The 18,862-nt window shown below is 59.5% G+C and overlaps 2 protein-coding genes and 1 long non-coding RNA gene across 4 annotated transcripts; 1 reads left to right on the top strand and 2 right to left on the bottom strand.

Annotated features, from left to right (window-relative positions):
* Window positions 1–245: 245 nt before the first annotated feature.
* On the bottom strand, window positions 246–2,600 carry LOC140688492 (uncharacterized). The gene is made up of 2 exons (XR_012063228.1): window positions 1,260–2,600; window positions 246–902 (listed from the first exon to the last, which is right to left on the bottom strand). It is a non-coding gene; the product is annotated as an uncharacterized lncRNA (long non-coding RNA).
* A 26-nt stretch (window positions 2,601–2,626) lies between these two features.
* On the top strand, window positions 2,627–5,551 carry TEKTIP1 (tektin bundle interacting protein 1). Of its 2 annotated transcripts, XM_015241164.3 has the most exons (4): window positions 2,627–2,741; window positions 4,799–5,037; window positions 5,133–5,258; window positions 5,356–5,551. In XM_015241164.3, exons 1-4 carry the CDS (start codon window positions 2,659–2,661, stop codon window positions 5,529–5,531), a joined length of 624 nt encoding a protein of 207 aa, XP_015096650.2. In that variant the 5' UTR covers window positions 2,627–2,658; the 3' UTR covers window positions 5,532–5,551. The 2 variants fall into 2 exon arrangements, with proteins under 2 accessions (XP_015096650.2, XP_072804093.1); XM_072947992.1 differs by lacking the exon at window positions 2,627–2,741 and having other exon boundaries at window positions 4,566–5,037.
* A 555-nt stretch (window positions 5,552–6,106) lies between these two features.
* On the bottom strand, window positions 6,107–15,613 carry MFSD12 (major facilitator superfamily domain containing 12). The gene is made up of 10 exons (XM_015241162.3): window positions 15,172–15,613; window positions 11,222–11,432; window positions 9,298–9,436; window positions 9,006–9,188; window positions 8,616–8,708; window positions 8,429–8,521; window positions 7,751–7,921; window positions 7,573–7,667; window positions 6,296–6,426; window positions 6,107–6,181 (listed from the first exon to the last, which is right to left on the bottom strand). Exons 1-10 carry the CDS (start codon window positions 15,467–15,469, stop codon window positions 6,159–6,161), a joined length of 1,437 nt encoding a protein of 478 aa, XP_015096648.1. The 5' UTR covers window positions 15,470–15,613; the 3' UTR covers window positions 6,107–6,158.
* Window positions 15,614–18,862: the final 3,249 nt, after the last annotated feature.

The raw sequence follows: 18,862 nt of genomic DNA, 5'->3' as shown, positions 1-18,862 counted from the left end.
ATGTTAAGGCTAGCGGCAGGGAGCAGTGGCTCGTCCCAGCTCCTTTGGGAGTGGAGGTCACAGCTTTTAAAGCCCTATCATTGGGAGGGGCAGTGGGCTGAACCTGCCTGAACTCGGGGAAGAGGGGGCTCCCGCCTCCCCGCCCATCCCGCAGCTGCCTGCGTGGGGGTGGGCGAGGGGCAGTGTACACAGATGCCCATCCCACCTGCCTGCGTGGCGGGGGAGGGGCATGGCAAGGGACAGTGTACATAGATGTGTAAGTATTCCGGATGGTCGAGATTCTATTTTTGTTTGAGTTTTGGTTTTTTTTTTTTTAATAAGAAAAGGATTATGTCTGTACTGCACCCCACCCTGGCTCTGCTTGTAGGCTCCTCGCCTGGGAGCACAGAGGGGGCTTGAAACGATGAAAAGTGTTGTCAGCGGGCGCGGTGGCAGGGCCGAGTGCGGGAGCGGGCAATGTGCAGGCACCTGGTGCGGGTGAGCCTTGCTCCTCCTGGAATGCAGTGTCGCAGCCATTAAACCATGTGGGTCATGCACGGCTGGGGCTGCCTGTCTGTCGGGCTGATAGCTTGAATCTGCACATATGGGGACCCCAGAGCATCCTGAACGTGAGGGTGTGGGGGCCACTCACAGGCGGCTGGTCAGCATGGGGCGCCAGTGTCCCTGTACTCTTGGTCCCATGAGTCACACCAGTCCTTGCAGCCCTGCTGCGGGAAGAGGGGCCCATGCTGCTCCCGCTGAAAGGAGGAGGGTGGGCCCGGGCTGGTGGGGCAGCGTGGGTGCTGCTGCTGCCGCCTCTGCCTGACAGATGGGGCCCCAAGGCCAGCGGGAACGTTGCCAGCCCTGTGTCCTGCACTTGGGGACAGCTGGGTGTGGTTGGGCAGGATTTGTTTCCATTGATCCTGGGTTGATAGAGGAGAAAGGGAGTTAGTGACAGTGACAGCCAAAGGTGAGTGGGGCCTGTGCAGCAGTGAGGCGAGGAAGATGCAGGGGCTTCCCTGAAGGAAGTGGGGACCAAGTGGGCTGCAAGGAACAGAGAAGGTGGGGAACAGGAGGTTCTGGGGGCCAGAGGAAAACCAGCCCAGGCCAGAGGGGTTTGCAACACTGGGTGGGCCAGTAGGCCCAGGGGTCTTGAGAACAGAGGTGGCCCCTGCAGCGAGCAGCTGCCCATGACTGATGGCACACCCCAGGCCCTTCCCTCCCAGTGAAGACCCCTGTCCTGGGCACAGGGGATGAGAGAGGCCAGACCCAAGACGTACCCCTTAGGAGCTTCTGTTGTGGTGTGAGGGAGACGGTAGGTTGTTAAGAGCACGTGGCTGTCACTGGGTGATGGGTGGTGTGAGGTCTTGGGAAGCAGCAGCTTTGAATCCAGGGCTTGCTATGAACCTGACTTTTGAGCAAGAGCTTGAAGGACGTTTGAGCACAGACATGCCTGGGCAGAGGGCATGCTCCAGGCAGAGGGGGTGCTCCAGGCAGTGGGCACAGCCTGTGCAAAGGTCCTGGGGCAGGACAGTCGCTGGCATGTTAGAGAAACAGTGAGGAGGCCTGTGTGGCTGGAGCAGAGTGAGCGAGGGGGAGAGAGGGGAAGGGGCAGGGCAGGTCATACAGGGCCTTGTGGGCCCCAGGGAGGACATAGGCCTGTACCCCAGTGAGGGGGAGCCTTTGATGTGTGCTGACGTGGGAAGGGGTGAGGTTGCTCTGTGGAGGCTTGAAAACAGGTGGGCGGGGGCACAGAGAGACCGGGGAGGCAGTGACGTGACCACGGCCAGGAGCGGTGGAAGTGCTGAAAGACGGGCAGCTTCTGGATTTCTCCTTAATTTGTGTGTGTGTGGTAAAACACGCGTAACATAGTGAAGAGTACAGCGGAGCGCTTTGTTGTTATGTACTATGTTGTGCCGCCATCATTACTAATTCCGGAACATTCCATCACCATAAAAGAAGCCCTGTCCTCAATAGCAGGCACCCCCACCCCCCACCCAACTCTGACAAGCAGGAACCGCCCCTCTGTCTCTGGATTGGCCTATTCTGGACGTTTCACATAAACGGAATCACGCTGTGGCCTTGTGTGTCTGGTTCTCTCACTGAGCATCGTGTTCTCAGGGTCCATCCATGTCACGTTGGAGCGTCACTCCTTTTCTTGCCTGAATAGTACTCCAGCATGTGGGTAGACCCTGTGCTCTGTGTCCATCCTGCAGTTGGTGGGCATTTGGGTTGTGTCCACCCTTTGGCTGTTGTGGGTATTGCTGCTGAAAACGTGTGTGTGCGGATTCTCACTCTGGATGTGTTCTGGGACCAAAGGATGGATTGGATGGGATGGGGTGGGGTGGGGACAAGAGAGGGGCTAAGGGCTGCACGGGCACCTGAGCACCCTGAAGGGTGGAACTCGGGGTGCAGGAGGGAAATTCAGAAGATTCATTTGGTTCAGGAGGCAGAGGAGGGGTGGGAAGGCAGGGGCTCAAGGCCACGGCCCCACCCAGTGCGTGCCCGCCTCCTTCCTCCAGCCTCTGCCCTTGGGTCCTGGCCCCTCAGCTGGGGGAGTGGCCTGGATGGGGGCCAGCTGGCTGAGCCGTTGCCAGGACGCCAGAGCCACCTTTGTAGCTGTCAACAATGGCTCCACGGGCCTTGGAGGCAGGAGCCCCCTGGCACCCAGAGGCAGACATGCAGACTCTGAGGCGGGAGGCTGCCCGGCCCTACGTCCCCCAGGGGACCCTGGAAGTGGACTTCCCAGCACCTCTGTACAGGTGAGTGCCCGCCCTGCCCCTCCACTGTCTCCGGGTTTGCTTTCCGCCAGCATCATTCATTCTCACAGGGGCACTCTCTCATCCAAACCTGGCTGCCCCCCTGCACACCTCCCCACTCAGCCGTACCAGGCTTGGGCCCCTGCAGGAGTGCACACAGGTCACACACACAACACGCGTGCGCACACAGCCAAGAGAGCCGGTAATAGGTCCCGTGAGCCCTGCTCTGCTGGAACCATACCCACAGTGGGGCAGCTTTGAGCACAGAATTCACCCCCTCCCAGCTCTGGAGGCCACAAGTCCCAGACCAAGACCAGTCAGCAAGGCTGAGGCCTTCTGAGGCCATGAGGGAGTACCTGTCCCGTGTCCCTCCCAGCTTCTGGGGACTGCTCACAGTCTGTGGCGTCCCTTGGCTTATAAAAGCATCAACCCATCGTGGCCTCGGTTGTCACATGACCATCTCCCAACTGTCCAGATCCCCCCGTCCCTACCGGGACACCAGCCGTTGCATCAGGGCCACCTGACCCCACAAGACTCCACCTTAAGTCTGCTAAGACCCAATTTCCAAATAAGGTCATGTTCTGAGATTCCGGGTGGACATGAATTTGGTGGGACACTTTCAGCCCATTAATAAGTGTTTATAAGCGTTATTGTGCAGCTTTAGAAAAAGAGTGAGCACCCTTGGTGCTGCTTCATTTCCGAGAAAGTCAAAAAGCAGGTGTGCGGCCGTGACTGAAACAAACAGGTTCCACGCTGTAGTGGAAGGTGCGCTGGCACGGTGCACACTTCGGGAGGGGTTTTCTTCCCCAGCTGTAACGCGTTCCTTGTTTTTGGAGGAGTAAGTGACACAGTGACTCACTTATCATTGTTATTTTAGACTGTTTTAATTCCTTTTTACAAATCATGTGCAGCACATTCTGTAGTTTAAGTTCATTTTTAGCTCAGAAGGCCCTGCCTGCTGGTCCTGAAGCTCCTGCCCTGCGCGTGGCAAACACAGTCTGCGGCAGATTCCCAAGACTGATGTCCCACAGCCGACTGGGATGGTCCCACCTTTTACGAGTCTTGGGTTCTGGTTTTCCATGGGGAGTGAGAACTCTTAAGCCAGCACAGGGGAGAGCGTTTGTCAACAGTCCTTGCTGGGAGCATCCGCGCCCCATTCCCGGAGGGGATTCCCAGGAGCGAGCTCACCAGGCCAAAGGACATGCCCGTCTTTGTCTTTCAGGTCCAGAAGGATCTTTTCAGTTTTAATGGCACCTTACTAAGGTTTGGTTTTTGCCATCATTAGCGTATTTCCACTACACATTCTGCACTGCTAGCCTCTGTTCCACAAACCATTCCCTGCCTCCTCCCACCCCAGGGCCTTTGCACATGCCACTCCTGCCTCACATCACTGCCATTTCCTCAGGAAGGCCGTCCTGATGCTCTCAGTCTAGGAGAGGCTCTAGGACCACAGGCCCCCTGTAGCAGGCACTCGTGTAGCTGCATAGTTCCTCCTCTAAACGTGAGCTTGTTTTCACTCTCAGCTGGCTGCAGAGACTGGGTGGATGGTGATGGCACAAGGGTTCCCCGAAGGTCTTCCTGGAGCCTGGGCACCCGCACACCATCCCTGTATACCCAACCCATGGCTCCCAGGCCAGACCAGGGACAGTGAGACCTGGGCCCCTCACTCAGCCATATAGCTGAGACCACTTCCTCCTGGGACACCTCCCAGGCCAGGGGGCTTCCTGGATGAAAGGGCCTACAGGTCTGGGAGGCTGGGCAGGACTTCGTAGATTCAAGGAAAGCTGAAAAGGTGGAAGGTTAGGAAGATCCTGGGGATTGAGGAGGATGTGGCAGAGAGGAGAGGGCCACGAGGGGTCAACCTCCACCAGCCTGGAGTGGGGGAGTCTGGTACTGAACGACAGACGTGGCCCCGTGGGGATGGAGGAGGGCCCGGCACCATGGGCCAGGACTGCACCCTCCATGCTGGCAACATGCAGCAAAGAGGATGAAGAGGCCCCGGGTGGTGGTGGCGGGGGATCGCCAGCTCAGCCTGTCTCCTCCCTCACCCCGGCCCTTAGCGATGACTACCTGTCCCAGGAGGGGCCCCGCTGGACACCGGCCATCCAGCAGGCGGCGCGCTGGAAGTACACGCCCATGGGACGCGATGCGGCTGGCCGCCTGTGGTACACCAGCCTAACCAACTCGGACTCCCGAGAAGCCTGGTACACGCTCCCGCGGGCTCTGGACAGCCCGTACCGTGAGGCTTATGCCCGCTGGCATGGATGCTATGGCCACCGGGAGCGGAGCATGCCCTCGGGTGAGTGCCCGGCCCTGTCTGCCCGACCTCAGGCCAGCCTTGAGGGGAGGGTGAGGGCTAGAGATGCAGAGATGACCTCCCCGCTCACCCTGCAGCCTACACCCAGCGTCTCCGGGAGACCGCCTGGTATGACCCCATCATCCCCGCCCAGTACCGGGACCCCAGCACACGGTGGGGGAGCATGCTGTGGAAAGACAGACCCATCTGGGGCAAGGAGTACGGTGAGGCTGGGGCTTGGGTCCTGAGACCCAGGGGATGGGGCAGGAAGAAGGCCTCCTGTGCTGGGGCCAGGCAGTGACCCAGGTCCTGGCCCCACAGTGATCAACAGGCACCGATTTGGGGTGGAGCCACCGTGGCGGGCGTCTGACTATGTGCCGCACCTGTCAGCGCCCCAGCGCCCGTGCTTCACCACCCAGAACTACCGGCAGTGGGACCTGGAACCCTACTGCCCCTCCACCAACCGGCCTCCGCCCGTCTACGCGCCCACTCGCTGATAAAGATCTTGCTGCCCAAAGCGGCTCTGCAGGGATAAAGGCAACTACCAACCAGGACCCTGGGGGCCAAGCCCCAGGGCAGAGGCAGGCAGACGCCAGCTGCCCTCTCCCGGCATCGGCTCCCCAAGCCCGGCCCAGGCTAACAGCCGAGGCCACAGTCCTCGCCAGGGGCAGCTCTTTATTCACTGTTGGTGGTGGCCTAAGCCCTGCACGCTGATCCCCGCTGCCGCCACGGCTGGGGTCTGGGCCCAGTCCCCCAACCCCGGGGCTGGGGCTCCTGGCAGGCTCAGTGCCAACACCGTCCTCCAGGGCCTGGCAGCACCCGGGAGACCCTAGCCAGCCCAGGGGTGAGCCTGGCACAGCCCCTGGACCTGGGACCTTCACATCCAGTCCCTCCACAACACAGAGCACCCCAAACCATCCAAGCAGCTGGGAGGGATTAGAGTGGGGACTGGGGGGCCCCACCAGCCCCTGGGTACCAGAGGGCCTAGCTCGGTACCCACCCATCCTGACCTCACCCACCAACCCCCTGCAGCCGGCAGGACAGATGCAGGATGGGAACAGAGGAACAGGAGGACAGTCACAGTTGTGGTTAATTAATATAGGGCAAGGGACTATGAGGCGGTGTCAGGGCTGGGCTCCAGGGTCCCCTGCAAGAGAAGACGGTGGGAGGGGGGTTAGCCAGGGTGGGGCCTGTCCTGTCCCAGACCTACCACCCGTGGCTGGCTTGGGGCTCTTAGGAGGAAGAGGGGCCTGCAACTCACAGTGCCGAAGGCGGATGGGCCAGATGAGGAGACTGCACAGAGCGAGGGTGGCGGCCACACCCACGCCACCCGTCACGGCCACCATCACCCAGTGGTAGAAGTCCACGCAGGCCCTGCAGCAGAGGTCTGAGCTAGGGGCAGAGCAAGGGCGGAAGAGGGTGAGCAGACACCAGCCTGGGCTCCCCACTCCTCCCGTCTCCAATGGGGCAGCCCCGTCGTCCCCGTCGTCCCCGTCGTCCCCGTCGTCCCCACACTCAGGCCAGGACCAGAGGGATCACCCTCAACCCTCTTCTCCCCTCCAACATGAGACTTCAGCTGATGATGTCAGCTCTGCCTTCAGAGTCTCAGACTGCCCACTACTCCTCCCTCCTGAGCCCCCACCTGGTCCAGCCCCATCCCCACCCACCGGGACTGCCCCCAGTACCCTCCCCCAACTTCTTGCCATCACCTCCCCCAGGCGGCCCTCCCTGCAGGGGCCACCAGGGGGTGCCAGTGAGCACCTGAGCCAGGCCCTGCCCTACCCACAGCTCCCACTTCCCTGGGGTAAAAGCTCATGTCCTCCCCTCAGCCCACAAAGCCCTGTATAACATGCCCCGTCCCCTCCCTGCCCTCACCTCCTCCCTCCCTCCCCCTTGCCACACGGGCTTCCTTGTTCCTCCAACATGCCAGGCACAGTCCTGCCCAGAGCAAGGCTTTTGCATGTGCTCTTCCTCCCATTTGCCTAGAACTCCCTGACATTCTCCAGTCTCAGGTCCAATGTCACCTCCTCAAGGAAGCCCTCCCTGACCTCTTGCCCAGGTCAGGCTTCTGTAAGTGGCATCCTTCACCCCCCCCGCCACTGGTCTGGATCACACGCTGATTCAGGTGGTGACTAATGCTACTGCTGCCGCCAGCTCCATGAGGACAGAGGACTGGGTCCGCTCTCATTCTCAAATCCTGGGCTTCTGTAGGGCATACACCTGGGTCTAGAACCACCTGAGGCCGGAACCTTGTGTTTTAAAGGTCTGAGTTACAGCGGTTCCCAGCGCTCCTGCTGCCCTGCCCACTCACATCCCCCACTCCATCTGTGAGCTGTGTCCTCAGCACCCGGCACAGGACAGACTGCAGAGTGGATGAATGGATGCCCAAGGTGGGGAACAACCAGGTCTCCCCGGCTTTGAAGCCACCAAGGCAGGGCCTTCTGTCCTCACAGAATCCCCAGAACTGGGGCGGCACCCAGTGCACAGCACACACTCAGTATACCTCGTTAAATGCACAATCGGGTGGGTGGCACTCACGTGCAAGGGTGTAAGCTCTGGATGGCCATGACTGCCAGCCCATTGGCCACCTTGTCCGAGAAGCTCATGGCGCCGTACACGAAGGCTCCACTATGCTGGGGGACATGGGCAGAGGGTCAGCACCCCCGGCCCCAGCCCTGGTCCCCAACCCTAACCCGCCCCTGCCCAGCAGCCCTACCGTGTGGGGGCCAATGAGGTCAGCCGTCATGGACAGGGATGTGACAAGGATGGTGGCACAGCCCGCACCCAGCAGCACGGCCGCCACATACACAGCCACACCCAGCACATCTGCCAGCGCCACCCAGGCAGCAAAGGCCAGGATCACCAGGAGGCCCATGAAGTAGGTCATCTGCGGAGAGCCCAGCTGGGCGTCAGGCCCACCTTGCTGGGCAGCCCTGAGCCTGGCACTTGCCCTTTCTGGTCTTCAACCCACCCCCAACCCCAGCAAATGAGGGGGTTGAGTTGGGTCATCCCTAAGGAGCCCCCGGCTCCAACCTCAAAGGATTCCTGGCAGTGCTGAGCTCGTGGAGAGGATGTTCAGGGGCTACACTGTCTGATTCAGCTGCCACTAGAGACAGGTAGCTGCTTGCATCTCAACGCAAGTCTATTAAAGTGAAATCAAATGAAGCATTCAGTTCCTCAGCCATGCTGGACCCCTGGCTACTGAACTGGACAGCACAGAAAGCTCTGCAGCCCCGGATTCTACAAGTCGGTTCCCAGACCCAGGGCTTCTACAGGGTGTGCAGGCGGTGGTCGGGATTCACCCAGGTTCTGTTGGGCAAGCCCCGCCCCCTGCCTTGAGTTCCGCCCACTCACGTTCCTTCCCGCCCCCTGCCTGCAAGCCCCGCCCACTCACGTTCCTCCCGATACACTTGTTGACCGGCTTCATGAGGAAAGAGGAGAAGAAGCCACTGAGGTACATCACCAGCGGGATGGTGGCGATGAACCTCTGTTGGGGCAGAGTGGCACAGGTGTTTCAGGCGTGGCTCCTCAGGCTCCAGGCCCCCCCACCCCTGCCGCCCTGGCCTGCCCGCCCGGCTCACCTTGGGCAGGTTGAGGGAGTAGGTGAGGTACATGGCCATGTACGTCTGGGACAGGTTCACGATGAGCCTCGTGCTCATGTACAGCAGGCCCACCTGTGAGCAGAGGGGCAGCTCAGGGGTCAGATGGGGTAGTCTTGCACTCCCGCAGCGGGGAGCACTGGGGGCCAAGGTGAGCTGCCCTACAGCTGGCACCTCATCCATTAGTAGTGACTTCCCAGCTGGTCAGGTGGAGAAGAGAGCAGTGACTGATTATTAACGTCTGCTCTGGGTGTGGAATGGAGAAGGGGCTACACTTGCTCCAATGTTTGCCATCCCTGTCCACAGTCCCACAGAGTGAGGGCCTGGTGGAAGGTGGCACTAACGCCAGCCTCCTCTCCCCCCATGACGTACCTGATAAAAGGCTGGCTCCTGAAGCCAGTGTTTCCAGAGTACCAAGGGCCGGGCAGCAGCAGGGGCCAACAGGGGGCTGTGTTCATCTGGCTCCTCCGCCTGCAGCCGGCGCCCCTCCTTGGTGCCCAGGTGGAACAGTAGTGAGAAGACAGCTCCAACACCCACCACCAACAGGGAGAGGTTCTGGGGACCAGGCAGGAAAAGGGTCAGCAGTGGCACTCGGCCCAAGCCATGGGCCCTGGGGTGTCCCGCCCAGCCAGCAGTGCTTTGGCCCACTCCTGGCCCAGCTCACCCGGAACACTGGCACATCCTGGGCCCCCAGATGGTCACTGACATCCTGAGCAGACCCCATGTGGGTAGAGCCCTGCAGGTGGAGCAGAAGCCAAGCAGCGCCATAGACGGTGATGTTGGCCACCACGGTGAAGGCGTACCTGGTGGGGTGCAGGCAAGGCCTCAGCAGGGTACCCCAGAAACCACACAACCGCTTCCTCCCAGGCAGCGGCACAGCCAGAGCTGCTTGTGGCGTCTAGGGGAACCTCTGACCTACGGGTGATTTCAGCCACCGACACACTGGGTGGCCCCTGGGAAGCCTCTGCTGGCCTCAGTTTCCCCAGCCTGCACATTATCTGATGATTTACCACTCTGACCCAAAACACTGACCAGGACCATGAGGTCCCGTCGGCCCAGGGCTGGGATGCACAGACTCAGCAAAGCAGGGCTGAGTCAGGGCTGCAGCTCAGAAGCGTGAGCCCAAAATGTTCAGAAGCCAGGATTCTGGCGTTCCTCATTCCCAGGTCCTGGGCTTCAGCAGGACAAGGGCTCCATGGCCTAGAGTCGCCCGGGGATTGCTCCTGCCTACCGCCCCAGAGCCATGTCCCTCTAGGGGCTTGGCTGGGGCAGGGAGCCTCTGGGGCTCAACCAGGACTCCGTCTACCTTTCTGAAAGTGAGGACAAGAACACCCTCGGAGGTCAAGGCGAAGATGACACGAGGCAGGCAGTAAAGCACTTGTGGGTACAAAGAAAGCTCCCAGAGCTTGTCCTCTGCCAGGCCCAGTCCGTCCTCCTCCGCTGGGGCCCTTGGGGGCCCCAGGCATTGGGCAACCCCTGCCGTTAGTGCCTGGAACTCTCTGCCGTAGTGGGGAACTGAGCAGGGTGGGGAGGAGGTCACGCTGGGCTGCAGACAGACGGGGGTCTTATGACAGCACTTACACCCACTGTGAGCCCGGCCTGGTTCCGAGCTGCAGCCGCACGGCCACCTTCAAAGGCTACGTCCTTCCTGTCTGGAACTGTCATCTCCTGAACCCTGTTCCCAGTGCACAGACCCCACAGGGACCTGCTCTGCCCAAACCCTGGCCCGGGCACGTGACAACCTCTCGGGCTTATCACAGGGGTTAAAGAAGACAGTTTGCATGAAGGGCCCAGGACTGTGCCCCGTACACAGCAAAGGTTCCACAGACGCTCCTACTAGCATCATATCCAGAATCACCTCCTCTAGCGCCTCAAGCAAGTCAGCAGCGCATGAGCTGGGCACCAGCTGTACCCAGTGTGGCAGGCAGGACTCCAAGGTGGCTCAGAGATTCCCATGCCCTGGCCCCGCCCTGTCTAACCCTCTTCCTTTGGGGAAGGGACCCAGGAATATAATGGGATGTCACTCCCATGTTTAGGTAACGTTCTGTGGCAAAGGTAAAGAGAATGTACCGATGTAACTGAAGGAGGTTACCCCAGATGGGCCTGGCCTAATCAGGTGACCCTCAGAAAGAAAGTTTACAGCATCCCTGAGATCAGAGACTCTCCTGCTGGCCTCAAGGAAGCAGCAGGCCACCACGAGTTCTGTATCTGTGAGAATACGAACACTGCCACCAAGACGTGAGCAGGGTAGAGGGGCCCCAAGCCTCAGAGGACACCCCAGCCCTAGCCAACACCATGACTACAGCCTCAGACCTGAAGCAGAGATCCCAATCAAGCTAAGCTAGACTCGGCCTGCAGGAACCGTGATGTGGTAAACGTGTGCTGACTGAGGCTGCTCACCTGGCGCTCACGGGTCACGCAGCAACAGCTGAGTGATACACTAACCTACGGATGTCCAGGCTGGAGCTGAGTCCCGGAGCCGCACAGCCAAGCACAGCCCAGACGCGGAAGGCGGCCTGGATCCCCTGGCCTCGCCTGCTCTGCGCATGCCCGCCCACCCGCCCCACTCCGCCCCACCGAGGTGGCACCTGAGAGCCGTGAGCTCCACCTTCTCGTGGTCGTTGGTGACGAGCTCCGGGATGAGGCTGAGGTGGGCAATCTGCGTAGCGGCCCAGCCAAACTGGAAGATCACAATGAAGGGCCCGTAGTAGAGGAGGGCAGCCCACTCAGGCGTGGCAGCCCTGCAGCCCAGGCAGGGGCTGAAGATGAAGGGGAAGGAGAGCAGGACGCAGATGGTGCCTGTGGACGAGCAAGCGGGGTAGGCACGTCGCATGGCCTTCCTCCCTGCCCAGGGCTCCCCAGGGGCAAGCGAGTGGGGACAAAACTGAGACACAGGAAAGGCTGGAGACCCCCCCAAGTCCCACAGTGAGTGAGGGGTCAGCAGCCCAGGGCTCCCCAAGCTTATGGCCCCTATGACAAATGGGAAAACTATGGCAGAGATAGGGGACCCCTGAGGCCACACAGCCAAACAGGACAGAGGGGCCAGGCCTCCCAGTCCAGGCTCCGTGCCCCTTTGTGATGGGGAAATTGAGACACAGGTCACATGCTGCAGCCAACGCAGGGGCAGGAGCGGGGGCAGGCCAGGACAGACAGCCAGGTGACAGACAAGAAGGGGCAGGAACGAGGCCTCCCCATGTCAACTCAGGATGCCCCGGGTTCGCCCCCTTGGTGACACAGCAGGTAGAAAGGGCGCTGCTCTCCCCTGGAGAACTGCCCACCGCAGACCCGCCACTTACACCCCCTGCCCGCCAGCCTCCCCTTCCCGCTCCAGCTGCGGAGGAGGCCCTTTCCTCCCCAGCTTCTACCAAGTATCCTGTGAGGCTGCCAGGAGTCAGGAGGCCCAGGTGACACGGGGAGGGGCTGAGCCAGCCCCTGCGTTCTCCAAGCCCTAGTGTCCCCATCAGCTCATAAAGGGGCCTCTCCCTCTGGAGAACACTAATACCTCTGAACAAGCACAATGCTCCCGAGGCCCCAGAGGCCCTGCACCACCCACCCCGTCCCCGCCCCGCCCTCACATCCTCCCTGTCTCCCCCTGGCTCACTCTGCTCCAGCCACACGGGCCTCCTGGATGTTCCTCCAGCACACCAGCCATGGCCCTGCCCCAGGGCCTTTGAACAGGCTGTGCCTGTTGCCTGGAATGCTTTCCCCCTCACATCTTAGCAAGGCCCACTCCTTTTCATCCCTCAGGACTCACCTCAAATGCCACCTCCTCAAAGAAGCCCCCCTGACCAGCCCAGTCACCAGCAGTCCCCTCCCTGCCCTGTCACTGTCTGGGCCCTGCTTTCTTTCCTTCACACTCCTTAGCATGCACAGGAATTCTTTTGCCTGCCTGCCTGCCTGTTTCTTGTCTGCCTCCCCCACCAGGCTGCAGGCTCCATGGGGGTGGAGAACAGGTCTCCCCGAGTCACTTCTGTGTCCCTGGCACCCAGCACAGAGATCTTTTGAACGAGTGAATAGTAACAGCAGCCTCTGTTCACAGCCCAAGGAGAGGAATGTTACTATTATCCCCATTTCTGGACTAGGAAACCCAGTGACCTCCACCCTGCTCCTCCCATCCCAGAGTGCTGTGCCTGGTAGCCGGACTTCCTTCCGCCCCCATCAGGGTCCAGAGGTGACCTCACTCCCCAGACCCTAGGCCAGCCCCCACCGTCCTGGGATTGGGAAGTGAAACAAAACACCGCCCCCTTGCTGCTTCTCTGGAACTGGTGCCTGGGAGGGGCACTCTGGTCAGATTGCTGGCAGCCTGGAGGCCACCCTGGGGCCAGGCAGGGACTGCAGACTCCAGTCAGAAGAATGTGCTGCCCTGGCCGGACTCTAACCTGCTGCTGCCCTGGCCAGGCCAGGTTAACTATTGTCAGGGCGAGGCTGCCTGGCTGGGGGACTCTGGGCAAGTGACTTTGCCTCTCTGGGCCTCCATTTCCAGAAGAGGGAGATAATGAAAATACCTCACAAGATCGGTGTGAGAATTAAGAGTTAATATATGAAATCGGGGGCTCCTACTACTCTGAGCCACTTCCTGCTTCAGCAACATCAAAGCCATGAGATTTGACACCTTTCCACGAGCTGTTTCAACTACTTGGAATGCCCTCTCCACACACACTCCTATTCATCCTTCAAAACCCCAAAGCTAATGTCCCTTCCTCCAGAGCTCTGCTTCTTCTTTATGAAGCCGAGTGTACTCAGTTGCCCAGCCTGGACCCGACAGGAGTATCTATATCTGGCTCTCTGGGTCCCCTATGGGCTAGAGGGGAAAACTCAAGGGCTTGTTAAGGGAAAGAGTGAGTCCGTCCCCACTACCCACAGACTCAGGGGTAAAATAGAGAAGTGGGCACTTTTGCAGAGGTAACTTTCACTCAGTCACCTTATCAGCCATCACAAGGCGCTTCCTCTCCCCACAGATCTTCCTGGATCTCCCCATGTGCTCAGCCCAAGGCAGATGTCTGGTTGGGGCACCCACCCACCAGGATTGTTTTGCATCAATACAGAACTTTCAGTTCTTTATTGACAAAGGTGCCTCTACCCTCCTAACCTCCCCCTCTGCAAGGGGACTCAGATTCTTCCTCTGGGGTCAGGTGGAAGCTTCACGGAAACTCAGCCCACCACCTAGGAAAGGGGAAGACAACAGACTGGAGGCTCCCGGCTGTTACTAGGTCCACCTCAGGGCCTTTGCACATTCAGTGTCCACTGCCAGGGATACTAGCCATGCCTGGCTCCATCTCCTTAGAGGCGTCTCACCAGTCGTCCCCAGAGAAAAGAGCCCCTCATATCTCTCTGGCCCCAGAGCTATCTTTGTGGTATGTCAATGAATCTACCCACTATCATGAACAAAACCACATTTGAGATTCTGAGCTCTGATCTGTAAGCAATCCCAACGTCAGCCCGCAGAGGGATACCTCTGACTGGGGTCTGAGTCACCTGCCTCCCCCTGCTCCCCTCCCTGGCTGCTACAGTCCAGAGTGAACTAAGGACAGCCTGGGCATCCTCAGCGCCTAAGAAACCTGAAATCCAGCCCCTGAGTGGAGCCGCAGCCACAGCAATGCCGGCCTCACTCTCAGGCAACTTGGAGACCAGATGTACTTTCATGAGGGCCAGGGGCAAATCACCACCTCCTCAGTCACTGTTCCCAAGGGCAAGGAGACAGCAGCTGGCCCTCCTGGCTTCTAGAAAGCTGCCGCCCAGAATTCCCAGAAGCAGGCAGGATTTCTGGCTCTCCCTCCTGAAATGCCCGGCGAGCCCCAAGTGCCAGGATGTGGCAAGTACTTCTGCCAGAGAAAGAACAGCAGGCAAAGTGGCCAAGGCTAATCTCAGGGCCCAGGGTCTGGGCGGGTGGAGAAGGGACTCTGGGAGCCAGGCCTTATCACGGGTGTGCAGTGTGTAGGATGCCCCAGCTCCCGAGGGACCCACCTCCTCCCCTCCTCCCCTCACTAACAGTCCAGGCCAGTCCCTCTGAACGAACAGAGGGAGACCCCATTACCAACTCGGCACAGCCCCATCCCATCAGCCAGACAAGCACACAGCCCTGACCCGTCTGTCTCACCTGGCCTCCGACCCAGCTCCCAGGGCAGCTCCCCAAAGCAACCAAGGGCCAGGTTGCCCGTATGGGGCAGGGGATGGATGAAGTGCTCTGGGGGACGGACAGACAGCGAGGACTCTAAGGCAACCTGACTCTCACTCAGACAGAATTGTCCTGGGTGGTCACCCTGTAGACGGAGGTTTCAGTCAAACCAGACCAGACAGACTGACAGGGGAGGCGCTGGCAGTAAGATCCAACTTCAGGGTGCCCTTGAGAGTCAAAGTATAAGCGAACCCTCAGATGGAGGCGGCACCGCAGGTCAGGCAGCAGCCATGGGACAGACGGGCAGCGCACAGAGCAGTTAAGCCGCCAGATGGGAAGACGTGGGCTGTGCAGTCGGGTAGAGGGGAAGGCTCAGGCCCTGAGGCAGGCAGTCGAATGGGGGGAGGCTGGGCTGGGGCTTACCGACCAGGTGCCAGGCCTTGCGCGGGCCGAAGCGGGCGCAGCGGCCTGCGGCGCGGTCAGCCTCGAAGCCCACGAGGGGCGTGCACAGCCCGTCGGCCACCTGGCCGAGCAGCAGCAGCAGGCCGGCGCCGCGCGAGCTGTAGGCGCGCACCGAGTGCAGGTAGAGCAGCAGGTAGGTGAACCACATGGACGCGCACAGGTCGTTGAGGAAGTGGCCCACGGCGTAGCTCAGCCGCGCGACCAGGGACAGCGGCCGCGGGGGCGCCCCCGCTCCGGCCGCCGGGGGCCCCGGACCCATGGCGGCGCCCCGGGCTCTGGCCGGCCGTCTGTCGCCGTCAGACCGGACCTCCGGCCGGGACCGTCTGCGCCGCCGGCCGCGTCTTGCCCGCCTGCCCTACGGAGCGCTTTTACAGCTGACGGCCGGCGTACCCAAGACTAAGGCCCGGGAGGGAAGGGAAATCCCGGGAGCGGCAGCCATCTCCACCAATCGGAGCCGCGCGCCAGGGACCGAGAGCCAATCACCACGAAGAAGGGCGTGGCCTCAGGGTTAACCCGGCCTCGACACCCGGCACCTACCCGGCCGCGGGGTCCTAGTGTCCACGTTATCACAGTGGTTGGCTGGACCCCTCCGACGGAGGTGGGGACAAGGCCAGAGGCGCCCCCAGTCAGACTCCCGCCTCCAGGCCCGCGCCATCTCAGACTGCCTGAAAGTTTACTAGGCCTGCCGTGGACCGAGGAGGACTGAGCAGCAGGCTGGGGGCATGAGTGGGTGGAAGAGAGGCCTGAATCCGACCTCGCCTCTCCCCGGGGTCCGGTGACTTCCCGGCCCAGAGAGACCCAATCGGAAGCAGAGAGGACGCATCCGTTCTAATTAGTTAGTTATTAACGATAATAATGGGGATAATCATAATGGTAACACCAGCTGGCATTTAATGAGCACCGACTGTGCCAAGAGCTCCACGTGTTTTTTCTCATCCCAGCCTAGCAGGAGGCGGAGCAAGTCTCTCCGATTTTACCTGCAAGAAGCTGGCCCAGAGAGGCGACAGAGGGTGCTCAGGGGCTCACAGTGACTCAGGGCCATGTGACTCTGAGGCTGGTGCTCTGGACCCTTCCCCAGCCTCCTTCAACGGCCCTCCCACGATTGGGTCACCATACAAGCAGTTTCAAGTTCCTCCAAGGGTTGGGTGCAAGTTCCCCCGGCCTCCAGGCCTCCTCCAGCAGTGGTTTAAAACCTGCACTCTGGAGCCAGTCATGGGATCCAGATCCAGCCCCACCCCCTCCTAGCTTTTTCAGCTTACCCAAGTCCTTTCACTTTGTGGGCCTCAGTCTCCCCAGCTCGACAATGAGTATAATGTACATTTAAAAGGATTTAAGTGTTAGCTCTTCATATTCTCAGCCGTAAAGCCTTTCCAGCACCCTCTCCTCCCTACTCAGTTGTTACATCAGGTTCCACAGTATCCCAGGATGCCCCCATCACAACCCTGATATTGGCTCTCCTCCCCCACCCCATCTGTCCATGGGTGGACCATGATCGCCATGAAGGCAGGGACTGAGCCACCCTACGTCACTGCATGGTCCCCAGCAAGGCCTGGCACCTAGGAGGAACACAAGAAATATCTGTCAAATGATTGAATGGTGGACATATAGGCAGAGAATCAGAAATGCAGGCAGAAATTGGGAAACAGGAGGAAACCCACTTATAAACCTGAGGCTCAGGCAGCCAAAGGGGTGCCCAGCCCAGACCCCCACACTGAAGCTGGCCACCCACTGCCACACACACTCTTTCATAAAAAGGAGCTGGAAAAACAGGTGTGCATGGGGGAATGGGGAATCTAGGAGAGAGAGCGATAGCGTGGCAGGGGAAGAGAGGAGATTAGGCGTAGACCGAGGAGATAAAGTGATAAGGAGAGATAAGAACCACAAGCCTGTCCTCCCTGCTCGGCTTGCTCCCCTTCGATTTCTCTGTTTCTCTGTAGGAAATGGAAGACGACTTTTGAAAAATACTAGCGTAAGCTTTTTATTTCCTCACCTCCTTTCATCCCACAACACCTCACACCCATTTTACAGATAAGAAAACTGAGGCTCAGACAGATATCCCTTGCCAGAGGGCTTGCAGCTAACCAGAGGTGAATTAAAGTTTCATTCATTCATTCATTCATTCATGAACTCAGTCATTCATTCATGAGCTCATTCACTCAGTGCATCTGATGCTGAGCAATGCTGGAGTTCCTGATCCTGAAGGCTGAAGCAGAGATAGAGCTTCACCCTCTGAGCCCGCCATGGTCAATGCTAGAGCTGAGGAATCAGACCAATAAGGGTGACTCAGTAGCAGATGAGGAGTTGGGACTTTGCCCTCAGGTCACCGGGGAGCCACAGTAGAGTTCTGAGAAGGGGAGAAGGCCAGATAAAAAGCCTGTGGAGGTAGAGGTGGGCGTGCGGGTGGGGACAGTTTATGCCTCAGCTGCATGGGTTGGGACACGAGTGAAGGGCTTAGGTGCCCTGAATAAAAGAGGGGGGTCTGATTTGCCTGGAAGATCAAAGAAGGCCCTGTCCAGGGGGAGGGCTATCAGGAAGGAGAGATAAATGCTCAGCCCTCAGGGGAGGACAGACCTACAGACAGACACCAGCTTGTGGTAGGGAGAGATCCGGACAAACTTTGATGTTCCCAGCACATCCCCAGCCACCCTAGACATCAGAGATCAGATGTCCCGGTGGCCCCCGTCCAGCCCCAGGCAAGGTGCTTGCTTTGATTTTCTCTCTGCTCTGGTCAGGATGGGGGCACAGACAGGGGCGCAGAGAGGAGAGTTCTGAGGCTCAGAAAAAGTTGTCTTAGATCTCAGGGTAGCCGTGGGGTGCCTGCGGTTAAGACAGAACCCAGGCAGTTTCGTGCAAGCCACTGGGCCTCAGTTTTTCTGTAAAGTGAGGCAAGAGTAGCACCACTAAGTAGAGTTGCTGCGAGGCCTTAGGGAGATCAGGCAGGTGAAGAGCTTCTCCCCCCTAGAAGGGGGCCTCCCTAACTGGGCATTATTGACAGTTGGCACCAGATGGCTCTTTGCGGTGGGTGCTGTCCTGGGCAATGCAGCATCTCTGGCCTCCACCCAGGGGGTGCCAGGAACAACACCCGCCTCCAGTCATGACAACTAAAAATGTCTCTAGACCTCAGTCCCCTGGGGAGACCAAATCGCCCCCACCCCCGCGTTGGAACAACTGCTCTAGAAAATCCTCTGTAACAGGGGCCGGATTCCTTATGGACAAGACTAGCCAATGCTTTGTAGCACTGACCCGCCAGGTCTCAACCCAAGCACTGTGTGTGAATTAAACCCATTAACTCTTTCCAACGAATTTGTGAAAGTAGACATGGTTATTATCCCACTTCATAGAGGGGCAAACTGAGGCACAGAGAATTTGGATAGGTGGCCCAAGTCACACAGCTGGGGCTCAGCACTGCCTCCTTGAGCTTTTGAGGGTCCAGCAGCAGTGGGAGGTGCCCCCTCCTCAGCAGTCTGAGACCCCTGTCCTCACACCCCCTTCCTCACGGCAGCTGCGACTTCTGTTTCCCTTTTGCCCTCCCAGCCCTTCAATGCCCGTGAAAAGCAATCCCCTGTATTAAATTCGCTCTGTAAAAAAGCCTGAGGAAAGGCTGGGATCTCCTGGGAGCACCGACCACACCCTGATCCTTCCTGGTGGGGGA

The sequence above is a fragment of the Vicugna pacos genome, chromosome 22 (assembly GCF_048564905.1).
Source record: "Vicugna pacos chromosome 22, VicPac4, whole genome shotgun sequence".
Taxonomy (NCBI): domain Eukaryota; kingdom Metazoa; phylum Chordata; class Mammalia; order Artiodactyla; family Camelidae; genus Vicugna; species Vicugna pacos.
The sequence above is the reverse complement of the archived record's forward strand: the minus strand, read 5'-3'. Positions and strand labels throughout refer to the sequence as shown.

Excerpts from the sequence above, each read along its gene's own strand:
- TEKTIP1 (XM_072947992.1), top strand. The coding sequence starts at position 4,566 with ATGTGGCAGAGAGGAGAGGGCCACGAGGGGTCAACCTCCACCAGCCTG. Across the intron at positions 5,038-5,132 it reads GGAGCGGAGCATGCCCTCGG|CCTACACCCAGCGTCTCCGG; the intron begins GTGAGTGCCCGG and ends CTCACCCTGCAG. Across the intron at positions 5,259-5,355 it reads CATCTGGGGCAAGGAGTACG|TGATCAACAGGCACCGATTT; the intron begins GTGAGGCTGGGG and ends CTGGCCCCACAG.
- MFSD12 (XM_015241162.3), bottom strand. The coding sequence starts at position 15,469 with ATGGGTCCGGGGCCCCCGGCGGCCGGAGCGGGGGCGCCCCCGCGGCCG. Across the intron at positions 11,433-15,171 it reads CAAGGCCTGGCACCTGGTCG|GCACCATCTGCGTCCTGCTC; the intron begins GTAAGCCCCAGC and ends GCTCGTCCACAG. Across the intron at positions 7,922-8,428 it reads ACAAGTGTATCGGGAGGAAC|ATGACCTACTTCATGGGCCT; the intron begins GTGAGTGGGCGG and ends GGCTCTCCGCAG.